The sequence below is a fragment of the Melitaea cinxia genome, chromosome 26 (genome assembly GCF_905220565.1).
Source record: "Melitaea cinxia chromosome 26, ilMelCinx1.1, whole genome shotgun sequence".
Classification (NCBI taxonomy): Eukaryota; Metazoa; Arthropoda; class Insecta; order Lepidoptera; family Nymphalidae; genus Melitaea; species Melitaea cinxia.
In genome coordinates, this window is record NC_059419.1 from 6214739 (window position 1) to 6236286 (window position 21548).

Genomic DNA, 21548 nt, shown 5'->3' on the forward strand with positions numbered 1-21548 from the left:
AATTGGTTGTAAGGCTCTCAGTCATACCACTTCCTTTTTTTGTTTTCTAGTCAACCAGCAATTACAATTGCTCCAACGTAAGTATTTTTTTTTTTCAATTTACTTTCCATCTCCTTTTTACCATCTCTTTTTTTTTAGCAAAACTGAGTGCTCCCTAGCACAACTGAAAGCCATTAAACCCAAGAATTATTTATTATCACTATCAGCTCATCACTAAGATCGTTTTGATGACATGGACTAATCCGCTAAGTGAACCATTTCAGTCAACCTCATGAGGTATGACTCGGACTACACTTCAGCTAGACCAGTCAACTAGAAATATGAACTTAGACTATAATATTCTACTATGACACCATACTTCACATGTTTAAGCATCTAGACAAGTCAATCTGGTGTGGCTTGGACGACACCTTTCGTCTTTGCAAATAACCAGACAAGCCAATCTTAGTAGAGACGTGACCAGGACGACACCTTTCGTCTCTGTTGCAGCAAGACAAGCCAATCCTTGGCAGGATATGACCCGGATGACACGTTTCGTCTCACTTACAAGTAGCAATCATCCAGTCAGCTATCCGAACGGACCCGACTCGGATGACAACTTCGAACGTCGAATGATGCTAAGTACATCACAGTGACAAGCTGACCCACTGCATGGGTGTGGCTCGGACGACAAATTTCGTCTACCCTCAGCTTGGTCCAGATCGCATCTTGCTTAAAAAAACAAGAAATAAAAGTAAGTCAAGCGTATTGTTTTTAATAAATAAAAATGCATAGTTTTTCCAGTATTTTCGTAAATGTAGATTGGTTACAAGTGTGTCCTTTTCACGCATTTTATTTTTTTGTGTTGCCTCCGCGCGCTCGCAATACTGTTAAGCGATTTGCCATACTAGGTTTTTGAGGCGATGCTGCGGAATATTCTGCCATTCCTCTATTAGAGTTTCTTTCATTTCACGTAGCATGATTGGAGGCGCATTCCACTGACGTACACGTCGTCATCCTTCGCCCCACGCATGCTTACTAGAGTTTAGATCTGGGCTGCTTGCTGGCCATTCCATGTGTGTGTGTGTGTGTGATACCGACTTCTTGAAAATAGGCAAACACTATCTGTGTGTTGTCTTGCACAAAACGGCATTCTCCCCATATCCACTAAAAATGGATCAACGTAGTAATTCAGAATTTCAGTGACATTCACCACTAGCTCAGTGCGGCTTTCCAAGAAATCCAAGTCAACACGTGAAAAGAGCCTTCATCGTATGGTACTTTTTTTCTTTACAGGTTTAATGGCTATAGCACTCTCCCGTTGTTCTGTACAAAATTCTTCTTGAATTGAAGTTCTGTGTTCTGCCGGGCAAAACCATCAACTCAGACTTCTACTGTTAAAAGCTGATGCAAAAGATGAAGTAACAGAAAAGATGTGGTCTTTCATCACGACGGTGGTGTTAGGTTAGGTAGCATCAGGAGAGAGCTGTCGAAATTACCTACTTGTCGTATATATACTAACACCGGGTAGTGTTGAAATTATACCCGAAAAAAATGAAGCAGTATTAAAAACAGCTCATTACTACGTAACTTTAGACACATTTGGAAAAAAAAGTTGAGAAGATGTGGGTTAAGAGACTTACAAACTGTAAGCTCAGGTGAATCGGTCATAGACACGACTGACGATACAAACGTACACACGACTAACTAATTGTATTAATTTATTAAAGCGTTAGGGCAAGTAGTGCTTACTTGGTTGTAATATCGATTCTGATATCACAGTTAAATGGAAGCCCGCTACTTTAACAAAAGTTTTTTGTTTAATAAAACACTTTTTTCGGATTTTATCGCGGTTTATTGTTAACTTTTGATTCCCGACGTTTCGGATACTTTACAGCAACCATGGTCACGGGAAAACAAAAGTTTTTTGTTTAATTATGTATATTGAAAAAATATGTTTTTAACAATGATGTTGTTTAATAGGGTATTCAAAATATATAAATGGCTATGTGTAAATAAAACATGAGTGTATAAGCATATTATATTTTTTTTTTTATAATAATTAAGAATAAATTCTTACATCACGAGTTATAAAATAAATACATTTATGCCTTAAATTAAGTCCAAAAGTACTCTGTACAATTATTGTTAGCGATGTACAAACGAGAACGACAAATAAAAAATGTCCAAGAAACAAAAAAAAAATGGTCTTATCATGAACTTTCCTCATTAATCTGTGAGAAATCTACGAACAACTTAACAAATTGTGTCTGAATCACAACCAATAGTATGCATCTTAATTTCATCTCTTAATTTATTTTAATATTACACAAACTATTTTATATCATTGCTCTTCACTTAATCCTAAAACAAGAACCATTCTTTACCTTACATTATAATTACAATTAAATTAAGACTATCTAATTTCTAACAGGTGTTTGTTACTGGACTGTTGTGCTTTTATCTCGCAAGATTGCCACGCCCTTTTCTTCGGGTAGATACAGTTAACAAGCAACGTTACTAAACGTTCAATATATATTTTGTGCTAATTTTATTCTGATCTACATATAAAAAAAAAAACATATTCACAAGAGAGACGGAAAGAAAAACGATCGATCTAGTTACGTTGCTTGCTTGTATATACAGTAATCTCATAAGGATTTCAGATTTTGTGAGCAAACTATATGCGTGAGCTCGGGGTTCATCGCTCCGTAAAAAAGGCATTACAAAAAAGGCCACTGTGAAATCCACAATGTGCTATTACTAGCCTAGCGTTATTACATGCCCTATGTACTATAAGGTGTAGCATAAGAAATTATATTGGCATTTATAAAAGAAATAATAAAATAAATAAGATAGTATAAAATATCACGAAACTAAATTCATGTGGCAAATAATATGGCATCAGAATTTAAGTACTTTTATTAAAAGTGGGGCTGGCCCGAAATCATTAGGTTTCACTTGAGAATACATTTTACAATAAAATGATCTAGACATTTACATGTAAGTTAAATGAACGTAATGTAAGAATAGAATATTACGTTTGTGTTTAAAGATATGGAAGACAGAAAAACATTGCTATCAGATCAAAAACGAATTCAATATTCGTTAATATAATAAACTAGTACATTACTTCCAGGTGCTATACTGGCCACTCAGCCAAAATAATTAAATTAAACCAATTTCCCTAAAAAGAAATTCTAAACCTAAAATGGACAAAAATATTTTAACATAACAATTATGTACTTTCGTGTAATTCAATGGGACCAAACTGTGGATTCTACTGTAACACATACACTTCAACACAGGGCTGGGCATTTAATTTCAAAATTGACTAGATATCTGTGTGCATAGGAATCATATATAAAAATAGCTAAGTAAAGGAACGAATACACTGAAATTCTGGCATGTCTGATTACATAAAAAAATATAAAATTTATTATTGCCATACGCAAATATATTTCTAAAAATGTACTTTAAATTATGTAGACTACACGATAACACATCTAAATTTGTACAATTTGTACAAACTTCCGCATACGTTAAAATAAAACTCGTATTCATTCACGAAATATATATCGTCGAACAGAAGCGATATCGGTATACCAATACACCTAACGAAATTAGAAAAATTCGATCTCCCGTATCAAACAAATCTCACAATAACACGGACTAATTAAGGACACTAAACAATTTGATCTCTCGTTCACTGGCGTATCGTAATACATTAAGTACAGTCGGCTCGTCGGGAGCGTCGTATTAACAGGCGGGCCGCACGCGGCGGGTCGGTCATCACTTGGGGGGCTGGTAGGGCGGGTAGCCGGGGTGGGGGGCGGCTCGGCTGCCAGTCGCGTACAGTTGCTGTTGGAAGTTGTGGAACTGCGCCGCGTAGTTGGGGTCAGCGGTGGACGGCACTGCAAAGCCCTGCCCCTTGAAGCCGGGGGGCCCGCCCATCGACGGCGGCAACGCCTGCGCAGCGCCCATTCGAACGTTCCCACCCATGCCACCTTTTACCCGGAAGTTGGGCCCGCACATCGGGTTGGATACGAACGGGTCCCCGGCCATCTTGGGAGGAGAATTGAATCCTGCGGGATAGTGCGGCATACGAAGCATTCCGGGAGCGCGCATCACACCGCGCATGTTGCCCTCCATGTCCATTCCGCGCGCGGGGAAATATTGCACACCCTTGTTATCCATCTGCATTGGGTTCGTAACTCGCTGGAGGAAGTCTAAACTTGGTGGTCCCCGGGGTCCAGTGTTGCAAGGCATTTGCGGCCTCGTAGGTAAATACTGTATAGTATTGGGTGCGCTGGCTTTCACTTGAACGTTGGCACCGTTGAAGGGGGGCATCTTCCCTGCGCCTCCCATTCGGGGCCCCATCATGGATGCGTCGGGTCCCATTGGACCCATCGGCCCACCCATCGGTCCCCCGCCCATTTTCGGACTCAAATTCATGTCCGACGGAAAATCGCCGCCGCTCATCATTCCTTCCATCGGTCCGCCCATACCCGGACCTCCCATATTATCCATGTGACAACCTGAATGTAACAAATTAAATTATTTTAATACATCGATTTGGAAGTTAGGAGTTGTTAATATGTAAAATTTAACAGAAACTTACCTAAATCATTCATCATCATGTGGGGATGTCCATGCGGGTGCATAGAGTGGTGATGTTGCATGTGATGTGGTCCTGAGCTGAAAGGCCCCATCCCGCCGCCGTTCGGCCCCATGGGACCCCCCGGCCCCGGCCCCCCGCCGCCCACCGTGTTCGTCAGTTGCTGTGACATCTGAGCTAGCGACGAGATGGGGTCGAAGGATGACGTGGAAGTACCCATGGGGCCGTTCGGGCCCTGGTTTGGATTGATGGGAATGTTGTCTGGCCTGTTCATACTGCATGGACCGGGGAACGGACCAGGTAAACTCGTACTGTTAGGACCACCTGACAACGTTGTCTGCAAAAATGAGAAATCATTATATAACTGTTTGAAATATTCATTACAATTAAGAAGTTTGGATTTACCACGCCTTTTTGTGTATTGGTAAGTAAATCGTTTAGAATTCTTTTTAGTACTTACAATAAATAATCATACCTGATAACACATCTAGACAGTAAATAAAACTTCGTTACTAAATGCAACATGCACTATTCAGCATACGTGTTATAAGACCATAAAAAGATCTAATTATACCTCAGTGTTAGACGCCATGGTGTCATCTGAGTGTGAAGGTGCTGAGACGACACTGCAACTACTCTTAGCAGTCGAGGACGGAGCGTAGGGCCCTTGGCTGAGCGAAGACCCTTCACGCCCCTCTCGACCTTCCCTTTGAGGTGTCTTCGATGCGCTGTCTTGAGTGGACCTATTTGATGAAGGACTCGGCCGAGATTTCTCATCTGTTATAAATCCCAAAAAAGAAAAAAAAATACTGTTGTTATTCTAAATCTTGCATCCTTGTAAGACTTTTTCATTGTTCAAATGCTTGTATTAATTCAACTTGTTAAAAGCAGAAAAAAAAAATGTGCTATATAACGTTATGGTAGCAGCCAGCAGCAAGCAGTCCAGCAAGTTGTTTAGTTACAAAAGTCAGTATAATTTGTTTATTATACAAAAAATTAAAATTTAGAAAGCTCACCCTGACCACATTTAGTGCTAGACGCAGCCGATGTGGGTGTCTGAGGGTTGTTAAAACCGGGACTTTGTTCCATAGAGAAACGTCCTGCACGCTGTTCGGACAATGATGAGTGTGGCTCTGGTGTTCCTGGCATCATTCTAAATAAAAAATAGTTTTTGTTATTCAATTAGGCATATAAAAAAATATATTAATTGAATAATATTACCTAAAAAAAAAATGAAATAAAATACAGCTAAAAAATTAAAACACATGTCAAAATTTATTTAAAGAAATTTTAGTTAAACAAAGTAATACTGTATGTATATAATATGTATTATGGTTATCATATTTTACTTCTACATATCGACAAATCTATCTGTGTGGTTACGGCAGTAAAGAATATAGCCTCCCCCTCTCTTCCCGTGGGTGTCGTAAGAGGCGACTAAGGGATAACACAGTTCCATTACCACCTTGTAACTTATAAAGCCGACCGGTGGCGGGATAACTATTTAACTGCTGGCTTTGAAATACACAGGCCGAAGACGGGCAGCAGCGTCTTCGGTGCGACAAAGCCAGCCCTGCGGTCACCAACCCGCCTGCCCAGCGTGGTGACTATGGGCAAAACACATAAGTTCACGCTAGTTTTGGCGCGAACTTGTGGAGGACTAAGTCCAGCAGTGGACTTCAATAGGCTGAAGTGATGATATCGACAAATTTATATAGTGTACACAGTAACTTAAAACTATATAAATAAGTTCAAAATAGATAAAGTAACATGAAATTGGTGGTTTAAATGCAAAAAAACTGCAAATTTGACTGACCGTTAATACTTAATTTTTAACCCTAAATTCATTAACACAAAAATAAATAACTTCTACATAATATAGTCATATTATATCTGTGAAAGATGACTATTAGTGATAAGGCCGCCTTTGCGCCTTTCTAAGTTATAATTTTGTATTTCCTCATCTTTAAAGTTTTAAATAATTAATAATAAATTACCCAGCAGGTGATTTTTGATTTGAATTAGACTGGGATGTTTGTCCGCCACTGTTTGAAGGCGGTCCGTTGTCCTTCAAGGAAGTGTTGGGCTGTTTCTGTATCGTCAACTCTTGACCTATCCCAAAAAAACATATATTACAATAATGATGATGATGAGTTTATTATCAGATGAGTTTATTATCTTGTCGATAGAGATATACATACACAGAAAGAACAATTAGCCATAGAATATGAAAGTATGTTAGCACATTTTCACCAACCACCACCAAAATGAAACACACATTGCAATATTGTAAAGTTAAACATAAATGAACCAACTATAGTAATATTAACTTTTGATAATCTATCAAAAGTAAATATTACATTGGTGATACAAAAGCAGGCCAGTATTTAAATTATATTACTTATTTTTTAAAACATTTACAAATTCCATTTGGCCATTATTTCATGATCAAATTGAAACAAAACACAAAAAAGCGTCATCACATAGCACAAACTTTATACCGTGAATGAAAATAATTTAAACATATCATCCAATATAAGTTCTTAATGATTTTTTTTTTCAATTATTTTCTTCAACGGCATATTAGTTACCTTCGAACTGGTTGAGATAAGATATTTGTTGCGGGGACGGCACAGGCATCAAACTCGGTTCCTTCGAGTGCGAGCCTCCCTGTTGATTCTTCTGTTGCTGCGCCGCCAAACATTGGAGCGTACGGACGAACACACCGTCGTCTAATTTCTCTAATATCTCTATTTTTGGCCAAATTTTGTCCAACGTTTCGTCCAATGATATATCGTGTATCGTGTTTGGTCCAATATCGCGTATCGGCGGTTACGTTTTTATGTGACGTTGTTATTTCATCACACGTTGGGATTTCAAGCGGTCAAGCGTTTTGCGGGGGAAGGGGAAAACAAAAAATACGCATTACAACTACAGAAAAAAAATTAAACAAAGTGCACTTCAAACCAAACTTATTAAATAGATGATTGGAAAAAAAATAAAAAAAATACTGTGGTTGGGAAAATGTCTAACACAGATAAAATAACAACATGCATTTCTACTTCTATGGCTTCTACTTTTTTACTGTAAACGTTAATTATGTGTTATGTGTGTATCATATGAATATGTAGTGTTTATGGTAGTATAGGAGAAAACTTTCTTGAGAGGGTAATAGTATAATATAATAATATTCTTATTGGTATTTTAGTCACATTGGTTTATATGTAAAATTTGTCCAATATATCTAAGAGCAGTCGAACTATTTCAATAACTTTAAATTAAACACAAAAGACAATGCTCAAAAAAAACCCAGACCCGGCGCAAAAGAAAAGTAACTCAAATTATAGGTAATAATAAGTAATGAAATACTGCATAGGAGGCATCATCGAAATCAATGGCTATATGTATGAAATTGCCATTCCATTGCCATTTCCAGCTACCCCTGTAAAAATTTGAATTTTTACAGGGGTAGCTGGAACTTATAGTTTAATTAAAGTGCTATCTGAAAAAACAAACAAGTAACCAAGTAACCATCGGTCGTCGGTCGAAAGCGCGACTTCTCTGTCTCATTCACACGTTGTCGGAGCCAGTTATAGGCTTCTCACTTCGTGCGCGAGTGCCGCGTCGCCCGCGCAGTCCATCGACAGTATTCGTTGCGATCTGACCGTTTATGATACCGACCGTTTATGATATCCACCGTTTATGATGATCCGACCTGACCGTTTATGATAGTATGTGGGAACGGATACATTATAGACGTTACAGGACCATACGATGCAACAACCTCTGACGCATCAATAATGCAGCAGATTTTACAAAACCACGACGGTCCTATGGAAGAGGCTCCGATTAATTATTTTTTTGGAAGAAGGTGACGTCTTTATATTGGACAGAGGATTTCGTGATAGTATTCCTCTTCTAGAGTCATATGGCTATGTTGCACATGTACCCCTGTCTGTAACACGTGGTGAAAGTCAGCTGACAACTGATCTGGCAAATAAATCAAGAAGAGTCACATTATGCAGATGGGTCGTAGAGACAATTAACGGTCGATTCAAGCGCGACTTTAAAATATTTAGACACAAAGTATTTAATCGCACTTTACCAAACACCATGAAGGATTTTAAGATAGCCGCAGCCATTATCAACTGTTTTCAAGAGCCCTACGAGGACAGTAGGTACACAAACCAATTCATGGATATAATAAAAAATGTAAATAATCCCAATCATTTATGTGATTATGTGCTTGAACACAACTTAAATCGACAAAGGGTGGCGTTTATACGAATGCAAGCCGATCTTCCTGAATTGGCAGACTTCCCAAGACTAACACATGAAGATTTGATTTTGAATGCTGTGGGCACGTATCACTTGAAAATCGCCCACTCTTATTACAGTGAGCATATCAAGAAAACAGGTGTTTATGAACTTGAAATTTTTCGTCATCCCGAGTTAATACACATTAATGATGAAAACTGTGTCTTAATAAGATGTCGCATACAATCGAGGCACGTAAGAAGCAAGATCTATTACACCTACATTCTTTATAAAAGGGAAAATGGCATATCAGGATATTACTGCTCCTGTATTCATGGGAGGAGAACATTGGGCTGTTGCGCCCACGTCATGAGCGTTTTATATTACTTAGAGTGGGCTAGACATGAGGAGCAGTTCGCGCATCCCGCATCATTTTTGGATCATATCGTGTTAGACATAGAGAATCGATGACTTTTAAGCGTAATTATTAAAATGACAAGTACATTCATATCGTGTTTTTAGTTCTATCATCCTATTATCTTGTAAAAGTAGTTGGGATAGTAGAGAAGTTGCCATAAAAATGTCATTATATACATTCTTAAACCACAACTGTATCTGTTTATTTTTACAATACATTATGTTACCTATAAAATCTCGAGTAGCAATGTGGCGCAGATGTTAAAATTCGAATAGCAATTTCACACATATAGCCACTGATTTCGATGATGCCCCCTATGTAATATTTAATTACTTATTTTTACCTATATTTTGAGTTACATTTCTTTTGCGCCGGGCCTGGGTTTTATTCTCATACTTCATGAGCATAGTCCTTTCTAGGCAGTAGGTTGTCCAGCATTATAAAAAGGACACTTAAAAATTTAACTCATAACATTCGAATTAATTATTTTAAATCTAATTAAATTTGATTATATAAAATTAATACACACTAAATATGTAATCATGGCAGGACTAATTATAAAAATAGAACATTCTTGTTCTTTACTTAAAAATCTAGGAATCGCTCATATGTTTTTCACCTATATAAACAAAAATATATATTTTTCTATACGCGAATCTACAATGTTTTCAAGTCTATATAAAAATGACCGTCACGTATCATCTGAATATATACTCGTATATTAGGTAAATATGGAAGTGTGTATATTATAACTATCATAAATCTAACTAAAACGTGTGCGTGTGTATAGATAATTACAAGTATTAGTAACACTGACCTGGCGCGTCTGATTTTTGCTTGCAATGCGCCGGGCTGCTTAAGGCGGAGCCAGCGCGGGACGCCTCCGCCGACATCGGCATCACGGCGCCTTGCGACGGGGACTGGGTGGCTGGTGCCCACAAATATTATTCGTTCAATTACTATTTTACCAGACGTCGGATTTGTAGTGTGACCCACACGTTATTTACGTTGTGAACTTTTTTAGTGTTTAGTGTAGCTGCAGAGAATGTATTGTGTAAACAGAAGGAAGAACCACATGATAGCATTTTTGCAACTACTACCTTCACTCCGCATAGTTATTTTCTTTGATACACCAGACATAATTGACCTTCGTGATGTGATTATATTAAAGCGGGAATAATTGAGATTGAGCCATTAGTTCAGGTTCTCTGTAGTCGAGCTGAATAGTTACTTACTATTTTCACAATTCGTCAACGGTAATTTTAAGAACAGTAACATTTTCTATTTCAATAGTTAAGGCTATATCCATATCTTTGTACAAAACAATAACATACCTATAGGCACAGAGGCGGAACGGTGTAAAGGTGACGCACCATAAGGCGGAGGCGGTAAACAACCACCACGTTCTGAACATGGAGATTTTACTTGCGTACCTGGACATTTAAAAAAAAATTAAAAATATAAACAACACAATATTAGTAATGTATCATTGCGGGTCTCTTCACAGAAATGATTTTTTTTAATGTGCATAACGATACGATTCAGCTTGTAACATCGCACTGCTGGGCATAGGTCTCTTTCTCCATGAAGGAGTAGGGTCGGAGCTTAATCCATCACTCTGCTCCTCTGGGAGTTGGCAATATATTCCCTACAATGAGTAACCATCGCTGTCAGGTGTATATATAATATGATAACAACTGGGACCGACAGCTTAACGTGCTTTCCGAGACACGGTGGGGAGACTCACAAGGACAGACGACCAGACCGGAAATACATATTTGTATAAATACAAGTATCCATACTGAGCTCCCGCAAACCACGGGTTGTAAGGCGCGTTATTGGCACACGCCCCACTATACCAGACCGGATTTACGAGATTACTCAAACAGCAGTTATCAAATCTCGATATGGTTAATACTTTATACATAAAGAATATTACAACAAATCCTTAATTATCAAGTGCTAGTCTATAAAAGATTAGGTTAGGTAATCCTAAGACGATGTAAATCTTAAAGTTCACGTTGCTTTATATCTAAAACGAAATTTGGCTCAGGTATGTAAAATCGTAACATACGTCCATTAAACCTAATATCTTTCACGTTAATCTATAAATACAAGCAAAGATTTGAAATAAATAACTTAAAGCCAAGACCGGATATATGTAGATCAGTTAAATAAAAAATTTAAGTTCGTAAGTTATAGGTAAATCATGATGATGATGATGATGATGATGATGATGATGATGATGATGATGATGATGAGGTAAAACAAAAAAAAATATTCGTAAATAATGGAACATATCCATATTAATAAATTGATCTCTTTTTACATTTTTTTTTAAACGTAAGTAACCTGTGATTAAGCATGGAATATTTTATAACACAGACATCCTTTACCCATTTTAATAGATCAGATAGTGTCTGCGTTATTATTGTTATGTAAGAAATATTTATATTAGCAAGAGGACTTTTTATTGGTACTTATTTATACGACCATACAGAGATATATATTTAAACTTTTGTTATTAATTGTTACTTTTTCTTTAATATAGAATTTATCAAAGATTACTCAAAAAGTTGTAATTAGATCTCGATGAAATTTATATGTGACTACATGATAAACATCAGCTTTCGAATAAATTAAAAGTTATCAAAATCGGTACACTCAGTAAAAAATTATTGCGGATTTTCCAGAGTTTCCCTCGATTTCTCTGGGATCCTATCATCAGATCCTGGTTTCCTAATCACGGTACTAAACAAGGGATATTTCCTTTCTAACATAAAAAGAATTATCAAAATTGGTACATCCAGTAGAAAGTTATGCAATATAATACAACGTAGGTCGACGAAGTAAAAACGTCAAGTAAAAACGCATTATTAGATATAACTCGAAAAGTGATTGTTAGATCTCAAATAAATTTTAATGGGACCAAATGACACACACCACCTTTCCATTAAAAGAAAATTTGTCGAAATCGCTCCACCCAGTCAAAAGTTCTGAAGTAACATACATAAAAAAAAAATACAGTCGAATTGAGAACCTCCTCCTTTTTTCGAAGTTGGTTAAAAAATAGTCAAGTAAATACGCGTTATTATATATTATCGATCATAGATATCGATCAAATTTAAATGCGACCAGAGAACAAGTACCAGTTTTCGATTAAATAAAGAATCATCTAAATCCGTCTGCCCAGAAGTTTTGAGGCAACACACAAAAAAAATACATTTGAATTGAGAACCTCCTCCCTTTTTTTGAAGTTAAAAAACACAAATTAAATTTAAAAACACAAGTTTAGTAGAATGTACGAGTTAACTCACCAAGTTCACTGTCCATGTTCTTTTCATCAAAGAACTGATGGTGTAATTTCTGCCAGTCGATGTCGCCGGGCGGTGATTTGGGGCTACGCGCCGACTTGTGGCCCGCCATCCCCGCCATTCCCCCCATACCTGGACCCAGCCCGCCGGGATCACCGGGACCCATCTGCCCCACGAACATAGTTACTGACGCTGTATCTCATTTCTATAGTAAAATAATTAAGCTAAACAACTGTTTCAATAGTATAAAACTAACTGTGCTAGCACACGTTCAGCTCATAATATGTTTAGACGAGGTTAATCTGAGGAAGGGATGAGTTTACTCATATTAATGTTAATGTTTTTAAATTTGAAGGCATTTTCATTTAGCGAGGTAAAAAGCATAATACTATGATTTAGAAGCAGACCAACTAACGAAGGCTGACGAAACCATCGGTCAATTTAGTTAGAATATAAATGAAAAAGTAATTTTTTATGATAGGAATCTATCCATTTTTAATTTTATTTTCAGGATATCCTTCTTACTTAAGCTTACAACTTTAGTACTACTTAAAGTACATATAAAATTAAAGTGTCGAGTAGTTTAACCGTGTAATTGGGCAGGGGAACAAATGTCCCATTGGTTTACTAATATTAAAGATACGATTAAACCCTATCTGTGTGAGGACATAACAAATCCACTAGTTTTGTCTGGATAGATAACTGCTTTTATAGACCTCACCTCAAATACCAAAAAGTAAAATAGTTCAATTGCTTTACCCTCACACATACCAAAATAATGTATATTCTATTTTTTTTTTTTTGGAATAGTCTTAAATAGTAAACAAATATGGCGTTCTTCCGACCACAGACAATAGAGTAATAATAATAGTAAAGTGACACAAAGAGCAAATGAATGAACAATATTAATAAGCCATAGACGAATATAAAATTCATTTTATGTTCAAATATTTAACGCTAGCATATTACTAAAATTATTTCAAAACCTAATAATATATTGAATATTTTTGCTAAGAATTAGTAGAGGTACAGGATTACGAAAAAAAAAAAAAACTATAATTAATTGAGCATCGAGCATAAAAGGCAACAAATTTATATTTCGTTTATGTGAAATGGTCGGTAAAAGACATCAAAAATAAAATTTACAACAAAACCGCCTGTGTCTAGAAAAAAAGTCGACCCTATTAATATTATTGTCACATTATTTGTATTTACTATGAATAAAAAACCAAAATCCTTAAGTTTGTTACGCTTTCACGCAAAAACTGCTTAACCGATCATCATGAAACTTTGTATACATATTCTTGGAGGTATTAGAAGTAATATAAGATACTTTTATAAAAAAAAATCAATACGAGCGAAGCCGCGGGTAAAAGCTAGTTGATATATATTCAAACTGTAGAATACTAACTATACAGAAAGATAAATTTATGTGGCTTAGTATACCACAAGTAATGTAATCTAAGTATTATGTATGTTTATTATTATATATTATCTATTTGTACTTTATTCAATTATTCTAATTCGCACACCAATTATTTGTTTACTTCCTAACTGCATTTTCTACTTCGTGTCCTATACCCAAAGGTTGTCTGGAAGAGATCGCTCTTTGAGCGATAAGACCGCCTTTGTATATCTTTCATTTTATGTTTTTTTTATTGTTGTTACTTTTGATGGTGTGCAATAAAGAGTATTATTATTAAAATAATGGTCTAAAATAAAGTAAAATCAGTAATATTTTTAAATAAACAAAAAAATGTATATCTACAAACTATATTGCTTACCAAGACTGCATTTTTACCCTTGAACTCGTGAAAAACGCAACCTATTCCCAAGTGTTAATCTAAACCATACATCTTCGTTTATTCATCCACTTAATTTTACAACATACAGTGTTCAATGTTTACAAGAATGTGGACTACTTACATTTCTGCCGCGACCATAGTCGTCACACATGGGACCGTTGACATTCATGTGATGATCTGGTCCACAGTCTCCATGCGGTACCATACCTCCCATCATTCCACCTTCCATCATTATACCACCTATGAAAGTATAAAAAATAAAACAATAATATACTACAATGATCTAATATCTAAAATCTATATCTAATAGCGATAATCTACATTTTACTTATGACGATCGATCTATGACGATTCAGCCTGTAACATTCCACTGATGGATATAGCCTTCTTTCTCTGTGTAGGAAAAAGGATTGGAGCTTAATCGACCACGCTGCTCCACTGCGGGTTGGCGGATATATTCCCCACTATGAGTAACGATCGCTATCAAGTATTTATAATAACAACCGGGACCGCCCGCTTAACGTGCTCTCCGAGGTTCGGTGCGGAGACCCACAATAACAAGCAACCAGATCGGAAAGAAATATTTGTGCTAATGCAAATATCCTTCCCGGGCGGGAATTGAAACCGACAAGGGTCGGTGTTTTAGGCACCTACAACGCCCAACTACATCAGAGCGATTGTTATTGTTATAATGACAATAAAAATACTTAAATTTCTTTACGTTATTACTAAAATATAATTCATAATTAAATTAAGTACAAAAATACATACCGTTCATTGTATTGAGATTAGGTCCGGGCATCATCCGAGGGCCCATGTGTGGACCACCCATCATACAAGGTTTTGGACCACCCATACCACCCATGGGATTTGGCATACGCTGAAAGTTTATTAACATATGATTATTTATATCCTGATTTACTATTTAGTTTGACTCATAATTCAAAATGAGGTATGAAATACTTACACCCATAGGTCCACCGCATCCTCTTCCCATATGCATATCTGTACACATTCCAGACTTCATATCCGGTCCTCCACACGCACCTCTAATACCCTTCATCCCACACGGCCCCATCGGTCCCATTGGCCCATTCGGACCCATTGGTCCGTTAGGCCCCATTCCGGGCATCATTGGTCCATTTGGTCCCATCATCCCGTTGGGCCCCATGGATCCATGTCCCCCCATTCCCATGCCAGGTCCACCCATATTACCCATTGGACCACCCATAGGGCCGTTTGGACCCATTGACCCACCTGGTCCCATAGGGCCATTTGGACCCATAGGTCCAGACATTGTACAATTAGGACCACTGTTCATACTACTGGGCATAGACACCATAGGACCATTAGGCCCGGAGCCCATTGGTCCATGGGCAGACATTGGAGGATAAGGCATATTCATGTTAGCTGTTGAATTTGGAGGATTAATGTCTGAGGGTGGCTGAGAACCATCATTTTGCTGGTTTGGGTTGCTACCGCTCTCTGGGAACAAAATCTGTTGCATTTTGCGTATTGTAGCGAGTTGTTCTTCTCGGTGAGCGCGTTGCTGGGGCGTAAGATTCTCGTCAGGTATCTTAACACCTGCGGACGAAACTGGAGCTGAACATGGAAAAACATTCTTTAACACCAACATGCAAATGATGTCAAATCCAAAATAAACTCTATTAGAGCAGCCTTACAAGAGCCTAGACAAACGATTTAGTGTTTTACAATTACTAAGAAGATATATGCAAACTTATCTGTAGAAATAAGAAAAAAAAAGCTATTTTAAAAGAAAATCATTTTGTAATAGGCATAATTGAAATTCTTCGAACAAGTATTATATTGATTAATAAAAAGTTCAAAAATATCTATATACATATAACCAGATACATCTGTAGGACAAACTAATATTCACCTTTAGGGCCAGGCTGACACGAAAGGTTATTATCACCCGAATTGTTGTCAGCTCCTGCTTCAGAACAAGGCGGCATTTGTGTAGGACCGTTAGCCATACCGTTTGACATTACGGAGGAGTTTTTCTGTAATTTAATAAACTTACTTTATTCATATATGATAAAAGAATTTTCTTATAACAGCCGTTTTCGTATTTTGTTATTCATAAACTACTAAGTAGGGTAACTAAAGAACAAGTAATATATTGTTTAAAATTTATTTCATTGAATTTCAACCAATAAAAATACTGAATACCGAAATTAAATTGTTGATAAATACTCACGGTGTCCCAGGGCATTTCACCATCAGCACCGAGGCCGTCCATGACACCACAGGACGGGGTGCCCCCTGGAAACCCATCCATCGGTCCCATGCCCGGCCCCATCTGCCCCATTTGACCAGGTCCACCTTTCATCATCATCATTTGATTACCGGGACCACTCATACGATTAGGTCCCATCATATTAGGTCCCATGTGCCCCATCCCGCCGTGCCCCATCGGACCCATATTTGGCCCCATAGGCCCACCCATCATGTGACCCATCTGATTTGGTCCACCCATCATATTCGGACCACCGCGCATACCACCTCGATTTTTAGCCATCGCAAGATTGTTAAGCCACTGGGCGGGATTTTGTTTATTAAATTGACCCATTTTTAGTGGATGTTTCTGTAAAAAAATTAAATTAAAAATATTACAAATAATATAATTAATTAATTTGATTCCAATATTTTGTTTACAATATTAAATAAAGTTTTATACTCCTATAATGAAATAACCATACAATATTATGAAACGGATACAAAAAACAATTTGTTTAATTACATAGGAATATATCTAATATATAAAATTCTCGTGTCACAGTTTTCGTTGCCATACTCCTCCGAAACGGCTTGACCGATTTTGATGAAATTTTTTGTGCTTATCCGGTATCTATGAGAATCGGCCCTACCCCTAAATTTTTTTTTTATTTTTTAGACAAAATTTTTTATTTCTATTTTTTTATGATACAACATTAAAAAATACATACAACCCTAAATTTTCACCCTTCTACCACCAACCCCTATTTCTTAATAGCGTTTAGCGGCAAGACAACGTTTTCCGGGTCAGCTAGTAATTGATAAATAAATACAATAATTACCTCGAGGTATTTCTTAGTACCAGGTTGAGCGCAGTGGTATGCTATGATGGAGTGGTGTTGACCTGATATGACGGCTTCAGCACCCTTATTTGCAAGTAGCGTTGAAAAAACGAAGATTTGACTCTGCTGCTGGGAAGATATGAAAAGTACCATTTGAATCATACTTTTTTTTAAATGTATTCTTAATAAACATTTTTATTTTTATTTTAAAATCGACCGTTCCGTTTATTCTTAATAAGTTTATTACTAATACATATTTTTTTTTTTTAATTTTTTACTATCTGTTTAAAACTATTACTATATAGCTACTTAAGCAGAAAATAAATTTTAAGTATTCATTGTAATTAAAAGTATACAATAGTTAAAGATAAAAACGTACACTTCTGAAAATTCTTTTATTTATTTTATAAAGTAATGAAATTAATTTTTATTTCTTTTCAACGACTAACTGATTTCTTAATACAATAAATATGTAAAAGAAAAAATACATTCTTACTACCTCTTTAACACAATTAACTCGGTCCATCGTAATGGCACGTAACTTAGTAAATACAAGAATTTGATCAAGATTTTCAAAAGTGAAATCGAAAGGACTATTAGTTGCCTACGCAATTACGTGTCATTGGGCTTACAAAACAAAACAATTGAAACATGTGTTTATTACTTTACTTGGATCCTACGACATGTTTGTCTTACCTTCGTTGTAATTAAATATATTGTTTTACCCAATCGACTTGCTTAAACATTAACGATTTAAAAAATATATTTATTAAATATAAATATAATTGATATATAAAATATATTAGATTTAAAAAAATCAGCTTTTCGTCTATGATAGATACAAAATTAAATATATATTCTTAATTTTACCTCCATACTTCCAGACTGTTTACTGATGACATTTGATGGCAAGGACTGGGCCTCGCTGGACATAGGCCCCATAGAGACTCCCGGTCCCATGGATCCAGAATTACCCATACGACATGATCCCATGTTCTCTGGACCATTTGGATTACGACAGTTTTGATTACCATCCTATTAAAAAAAATTGTTGAACACGTTAAAAAAGATCGAATTTATTTAAAATATATTTATCATAAAATAATAACAATATAGCCTTTATTCAGATCTAACCTAAAATCTAATACATGTTCGGTACATTATATTATGTTGCTAGCTGGGTAACCGAGCTTAGGTCGGTATTTTTAGTAAATCGTGTTTAATGGAAATCATATCTAAATACGAATTACATATTTATAAAATATGAATGATGCTGTGTGGTTACGGCATCAAAGAATATAGCCACCCCCTCTCTTCCCGTGGGTGTCGTAAGAGGCGACTAAGGGATAACACAGTTCCACTACTACCTTAGAAATTAAAAAGCCGACCGATGGCGGGACAACCATCCAAAACTGCTGGCTTTGAAATACACAGGCCGAAGACGGGCAGCAGCGTCTTCGGTGCGACAAAGCCAGCTCTGCTGTCACCAACCCGCCTGCCCAGCGTGGTGACTATGGGCAAAACACATCAGTTCACGCCAACTTTGGCGTGAACTTGTGGAGGCCTATGTCTAGTAGTGGACTGCGAAAGGCTGCTGTGATGGCTGTAATGAAAATATGAATATTTTTTTTTACCGACAATTATAGAAAATCAAAAATTAAAAAAAAGTATTAAAAAATAATAATGATAAAATATGAATGATATTTTTCGATTTTATCGACATAATAATAAAAAATAAGAACTGGCTATTTAAGTAAAAAATAACGAATTAGAAAAAAAAGAAAAAATTATAATTTATCTGGAAATTTGAGGATTTGGACCGTGGTCTTTTGTGTCGATCGCGACAGGCCGATTTCCCACCGGAGCTATTACAACTCTATTAACAAATGCGAAATTTACCTTCGTATTCTAACGATATTGTAGCCATTTTTTCATTGTCTAAAAACAGGGATAAAGCGACATTTTCTAAAAATGAATCCTAGCTAGATTTATTTATCTGCCCCGAAATGCCCTGCATATTAAATATCATGAAAATCTTTGGAGCCTTTTTCGAGATCCTGATTCTCTATATATACAAGAATTGCTCGTTTAATAGTAGATGTTAAAAACAAAACAGAAAACTTAACCTACTCTGAAATTAGTTGTTGTTTTTTTTTTTAATTTTCAGATTTGTTTGCCAATCGGCAAAGGCTCTCCAATATTTCCACTCATATCTCTCTTGAGCTCTCTGTTAGACATCACGCCTGCCACTTGTGTTATATAATCATCCCACCTCTCATTTGGTCTGCCCCTCTTCCTTTGACTATCTCTGACATAGCATCTTGTTACAACTTTGCTCCATTTGTCATGATCTTTTATTATGCGTTCTTCCTTTTCCCATTGAAGTCTTCTAATCTTTAATGTCACATCTATTGTTTTTGTTTTATTTCGAATTATACTGTTTCGTCATTTATGTCATTTCTTTATATTCAGCATGCTACTCTCCATTGCACGCTAGCACGTTGCACGCTTTTTTGTAAATATCTTTGTTCAAAGTCTATGATTAGCAGCCACTAAAAGAACAGGTATACAGTATTAAATATTTTACTTTTTATGTTTATATAAAGTTTTTTTTATCCTTCATTGCCTCTTCCAAGCCCCAGTACCTCTTACAGGCGTTTGCGACTCTTCTTTCTGCCTCTTTGAGTATAGGTTTTTCTTGAGAAATAAGCTGACCCAGATATATCTATACTAATATTATAAGCTGAAGAGTTTGTTTGTTTGTTTGTTTGTTTGAACGCGCTAATCTCAGAAACTACTGGTCCGATTTGAAAAATTATTTATGTGTTAGATAGCCCATTTATCGAGGAAGGTTAAAGGCTATATATCATCACGCTAAGACCAAAAGGAGCGTAACGCCAATGAAGAATGTTTTAAAATCGGGGTTACTTTTTTCCTTTTGAGAGCTTCCGCTGCGTGCGCTGTGAAAACAGTTAAAGTTTCGCAAAAATCATGTATGACAGAATTGATCCTCTTGAAAAGTTCTAAAAAAAGTCTGCGACAGCATATATCTTTCAAGGTTGGCTCACTATGACCTTTTTTATGCTAACCAAGTTTGTTCTAAAATAATGCATTATTTGCAAAGATGTTTTTCTAAACATAATATTAATACTTATCTAAATAAATACGTTATTCATCACAAGTATTTAATTTAAAACATAATAGCCTTTTACAAAATTCGATTTTAATGAGTATCTCAGGAGATATCGCAGTTTTAAAAAAACATCGCAGCAAAATAATGATCAAGTATTGCGCGCGCCTCTGTTTCACGCGGACGAAGTCGCGCGCAGAAGCTATGCCTAATAAAAAAATTAGACACAGGTGTTTGGAATTACTTAAAGAATACAGATTTTTACTAGCTCCAGTATACGAACAAATTTCTTTGAGTAAGCGTGGTGCCTGTATTTCCTGGTCATTAGATGGTAAATTTAAACTTGACGTTCTAGCTTTACATAAAAAATTGTGTGCACCGTCAAACCCTTTGATTTGACAAGTCGCAGAGCCACGATATTATCTATTTCGAAATGTCGAGCTGTATTTAGGACCAAATCATATTTATTGCACATGTCTTGAAATGCACGTTTTGCATGCCAGACTAAGACACATTCTCTGACGATCCGTTCTTTTCATTTTCGTAGTTACTATTATGTTATTATTATAATCATCATTTCACGGACCGTACCGTAGTCTCTAATTTTTGTCCGTCTTTCTGTTGGCTTATCTTTGGAGCGGCTGAACCGATTTTTATGGGATAGTCATTAGAAGACAAAAAAGGTTGGGGGCCAAACATAGGCTCCTTTTTATCCCGAAATTTCCGCTAAATCGGGGTTTTACGCGGGAAAAACCATGTTTACCATGTCCGAGTACCTAACGCCCAGATAGATATGAAATAACCAAACATTTTTTATTAAATACGACAATTTTTTGTGATCAAATTCTTTTTGTTTAGATAATTGTGTTGAATTTTTATGGGACAATCATTAGAAGATATAGAGATATAGTGATGAAGGTTATAGGCTACTACTTTCCTCAAATTAA

General features: G+C 36.4%; 1 protein-coding gene across 1 annotated transcript in view; it reads right to left on the reverse strand.

Moving 5' to 3' along the window:
- Window positions 1-3389: 3389 nt before the first annotated feature.
- LOC123666440 (collagen alpha-1(I) chain) overlaps window positions 3390-21548 on the reverse strand; it is a 44052-nt gene continuing 25893 nt past the window's right edge. Inside the window, exons 5-20 of the mRNA XM_045600531.1 lie at window positions 18342-18506; window positions 17472-17600; window positions 16613-16999; window positions 16292-16415; window positions 15359-15975; window positions 15151-15271; window positions 14513-14631; window positions 12590-12752; window positions 10607-10705; window positions 10090-10200; window positions 7189-7347; window positions 6595-6709; window positions 5614-5750; window positions 5172-5374; window positions 4601-4934; window positions 3390-4517 (exon numbers count right to left, since the gene is read on the reverse strand). Of these exons, the coding sequence (XP_045456487.1) occupies window positions 3772-4517; window positions 4601-4934; window positions 5172-5374; window positions 5614-5750; window positions 6595-6709; window positions 7189-7347; window positions 10090-10200; window positions 10607-10705; window positions 12590-12752; window positions 14513-14631; window positions 15151-15271; window positions 15359-15975; window positions 16292-16415; window positions 16613-16999; window positions 17472-17600; window positions 18342-18506 (3729 nt within the window). The 3' untranslated portion in view covers window positions 3390-3771. The remainder of the gene's footprint in view (window positions 4518-4600; window positions 4935-5171; window positions 5375-5613; window positions 5751-6594; window positions 6710-7188; window positions 7348-10089; window positions 10201-10606; window positions 10706-12589; window positions 12753-14512; window positions 14632-15150; window positions 15272-15358; window positions 15976-16291; window positions 16416-16612; window positions 17000-17471; window positions 17601-18341; window positions 18507-21548) is intronic.